The sequence below is a fragment of the Brachypodium distachyon genome, chromosome 1 (genome assembly GCF_000005505.3).
Source record: "Brachypodium distachyon strain Bd21 chromosome 1, Brachypodium_distachyon_v3.0, whole genome shotgun sequence".
Taxonomy (NCBI): Eukaryota; Viridiplantae; Streptophyta; class Magnoliopsida; order Poales; family Poaceae; genus Brachypodium; species Brachypodium distachyon.
The window spans coordinates 57,725,632-57,729,403 of record NC_016131.3 but is presented as its reverse complement, the minus strand read 5'-3'; the positions used below and the strand labels follow the sequence as shown (position 1 = coordinate 57,729,403).

At 46.1% G+C, this 3,772-nt stretch overlaps 1 protein-coding gene across 1 annotated transcript; it reads right to left on the bottom strand.

Annotated features, from left to right (window-relative positions):
• Window positions 1-2,739: 2,739 nt before the first annotated feature.
• LOC104582336 lies at window positions 2,740-3,549 on the bottom strand. Its single transcript, XM_010231799.1, has one exon. The coding sequence runs from the start codon at window positions 3,547-3,549 to the stop codon at window positions 2,740-2,742; it is 810 nt and encodes a 269-aa protein (XP_010230101.1).
• Between the last annotated feature and the right edge of the window lie 223 nt (window positions 3,550-3,772).

The following is a 3,772-nucleotide window of genomic DNA, read 5'->3' as shown; positions in this document are numbered from 1 at the left end:
GACACGCACACCTAGCGGGCGTTTAAGGATGTCGAAGGCGAGCACCCAAGCGGTTTCTCATCCATGGGTCATGTTCTCTTCGGCCTCATTGGGCACCACCATGATTCTCAAACCGTTGCATTTTTTTATACAAATGTTTCTTCTGCTATTAATGTTAGCGAAATCATACTATTTGCAGATTTACGTCTCAATGTAGATTTAGTCCATATAGATCCACTCGCTACAACGACTAAATCACTAGACGGAAAAAATGATAGGTCAACTGATTTTGTCCATTAATCCAAATTGTAGAGTTTGTAATTTCATGTCAATTCCTGGCTAGCTGGTGATAGGATGATGCCGCAAGCGAAGCAGGTATATTTGAGCATATGAGCTCCGTTGACACTATGATCATTTATATACAAATCCACGTCACTTGTTTCGGGACGGAGAGAGTAATTTTGATTACTTAGCCCTTTTAGGCAAATGTCTCCTTAAGTATAGTTTTGATTCTTTACCCCTTTTAGCTAAGTTCTGCAGATGATCTGTACTTGCATACCGTTGGGCCGGAACACGAAGCTCCTGAGAGCGCAAGACGATTTCCGCTGTCCGATTCAGTGCCTTCTTTCGTTTCAGCCGTCGGATCTTCACTTGTCGCAGGTTGTATTTTACCGTGGCTTGCTGGCCCCGTGCCGCTGTTACTGGGCCTTGGGACATTGCTGGCCCACTGGCACGCGACGGGTCCAGCCTCTCTCCAGTGTGCTATAAACCCTACCCCCAGCGCCGCCTTTGATTCATTCTTCTCTCTGTAGGCGCCGGCCGGCTCCCGATCCAAGACTCCGTCCCCCACGGACTCCGGCCATCTCCTCCTCCTCCGCCGCCGCCGCCGACCCAATCCTACTCGATCTGCCCCACCAACCGCGCCGCCGCCTCTCCTCTCACGCCGCGCGGGCCGACCAACCGGCGGATATGTACAGGATGCGCCATCTCCGGCTCGCGTACAGCCGGAGTCTACGGAGACAATTCCGGCGACTCAGGAGCAGCCACGCGCGTCGATCTTCTCCGCATCCGATCGAGATCTCATCCGCGCGAGGTGAGGGTGTGGGTTTTAACCTCGTGAATCTTCATATCTGGATATTTTTCCTGCTTGTTAATTGCAGGGTTTTGTGTAAAAAGGATGGAATAAGATAAGGCGTTCGTTTCAATTTGGTTTCAAGGAAAAAAAAAGACGCGAGCTAGCTAGCCTGTGGGTCGATCTTCAGTTTGAGTATGGTTATTATACAGTTGCTCTCCCCTTGATTGAATTTCTTTTAACTCATTCATTTGCAATTTGATATCTAAAGCGCCGTACTCATTCTCAGTAAACTCCATTAGCAGATTTGTTTGGGTAGATCTTCAGTTTGAGTGTGGTTATACAGTTGCTCCGCTTAATTGAAGTGTTTTTTTTTAACTCATTTGCTGTTTGATATCTAAGGCGCCATAATCATTCTCTTCATCTATGAATTGTCAGTTCCTCTCAGTGCTGTACTGCTATTAGTTTGGTAGCTCATCATCATTACACTATAACAGAAGCCTAGGTTCTTCTAAGATTTTATAATTCCCCTCATGTTTGTTATTGTCTCACTCCCAGCAAATCAAATATTTTATTTCATCCTGTCTTTGTGTTTGTACCTTACCAAATCATTCTGCTAAGAGACCAGGTACCTCCACCGTAGAAGCTGCTGCATTCCAAATCAATTTGATCTTAAAAGTAATCTGTGATCAGTGGATTTTGGGAGAAAAGAGGGTTGTTTGATTGTTTTCAGATGATCGGGATCTTAAAAGCAGTACTGGACAACCTATGTTAAGATAATATGTTATTTAAATTTTGACTTGCGCTGTATATGTGGGGTACTGGACTACTGTAGAGCATAGACCATGCGGTCATAAAAAATGTGCATACCTAGGCCTAATAAGCTTGTATTTAATTTAATCATGAACCAGTTTATTGTTAATCACCTATAGGACAGTCACTAATTGGGCTCATACCCCCAAAGTGTTAGGTGACATCTAAAGGATTTGCGCCTAGGTGACCTTGGTCCAGAAAGGCCCCACTCCTTGATAGACATCTCACACTGGGTAAATCCTTAAAATATGCGGATTTGAACAATAAGATGACACTTGAGTTTATGTTTGATAAACCAACAAATAACATGCGGTCAGCTTCTGGTATTTTCTTTTTGATGGAATGTTTCTGGTAATTTCTGCAGATTTTATGCTAAGCTGGTAGGGCCGACCAACCAATGAACTTTAGCTTCTCTTCTCTCTGTATGCTCATCATGTTGTTTAAGGCATTATGTATATTTCTCTGTGATACTGCTTTTATACATACTGTTTGGTTAGTGTGGCTCCAAATGTTTTCGTGCATTGGTCTAAGGTTCGACCATAGAATTGATCAAAATGAGGTAAGACAATACTAGCTACATTGGGTTGCAAAAGCATGTCTAGCGAGACGTTATAGGTCAAGAACTAAAATAAACATACCTAGTGGATTGTAGAAGCTCATGAAGGGGAAGATGTCTATATGGTTCTGTCACTCGCACAATTTCTTTGACTTCAGCAACTTCAAATCAATAGAGTAGATGCCAAGAGCTGTGGAGGCGAATATCATATCAGCGCCATCCACAAAATCAATTAAATGAACTTTGCTCACGAGGTCTCCAACGGGGAGAAGCGCCCGAGAGATCAATAATTCTATCTTGTGAGCATGCTACAGCTCCATCAGGACCCGCTTTCCTCGTCCACAAGTAGATGCTGAGTGTGTTCAGGTGAGCGATCCGTAGCACGCCATCCTCCGGTGCCATGAGGATAGTGCCCTGGTCGATTTCTTCCAATGTCATACTTGAGAATTTGAGTGCCATGCGGCCCATACGTGAGGAGAAAGTAGAGGGCACCTCCGACGAGCACATTGTGTGTCTCTATGTCATACCCATTGAGTTGAAGACCAGGCGTCGGTGCGCTCCACTCATCGGTTTGTGATGAGTACACAATGGCAGTTGTGGTACTCTCCTCTTGGTTTATGCCAACGCAGACGACGTGGAAGTCGTGGCAGGTGGCGTGGTCGCAACCATCCACGGGGCAGAGCACCTCTTCCCCCATGCATATAAAGAAATCATTAAAGCTGTTGAATTGTGTGTGGTGGCCTGTCAAGGGGTTCCAGACCACGAGCTCCATGTGCACAAAACCTTGGAAGGGGAAGACACGGCCCAAGCCATGGCTATGGCGACAATCGCTCACAGCGAAGTCAGGCAGCTTGTAGTTAGGAATGCTCGGGGGGCAGAACCCCATGGCGGGGACGAAAGAGGTGGCAATTTTAGTATAAATTGAGTAACCGCTATAGATGAAACCAAGCGTAGGAGCCATTTGGCGGAGTTTGCGGTACCGGTGGTGGAATGCAGGGTCAGAGAGGAGGCGGTCCCAAGACTTTGAGAGGATGAAGTGCCAAACAAGGAGCGCGAGCTCATCTGGCTGGAGGCGGAAGAGAATCTCATGGATGAGTTCATCTGGCAGATCTAGAGATAGAGGTGCCATATCTGGAGAAGACGCTGCCAGATCTGGAGTAACTTGTGCGAAGCCCCCTCTCGGCGATGATAGGTGGTCACCCGTGCTCGTTTGGAGAACCTTCGTCAAGAAACAACAGGATATAAGCATTAACAAACAATCTGTCCAATCGCTGAGAATGCTCAGACAAGGGATTTATGGCAAACATGCGCGTCTCCATGATGAGTAGAAACCAACAAGATGAGCTACGGAG

Excerpts from the sequence above, each read along its gene's own strand:
- LOC104582336 (XM_010231799.1), bottom strand. The coding sequence starts at position 3,549 with ATGGCACCTCTATCTCTAGATCTGCCAGATGAACTCATCCATGAGATT.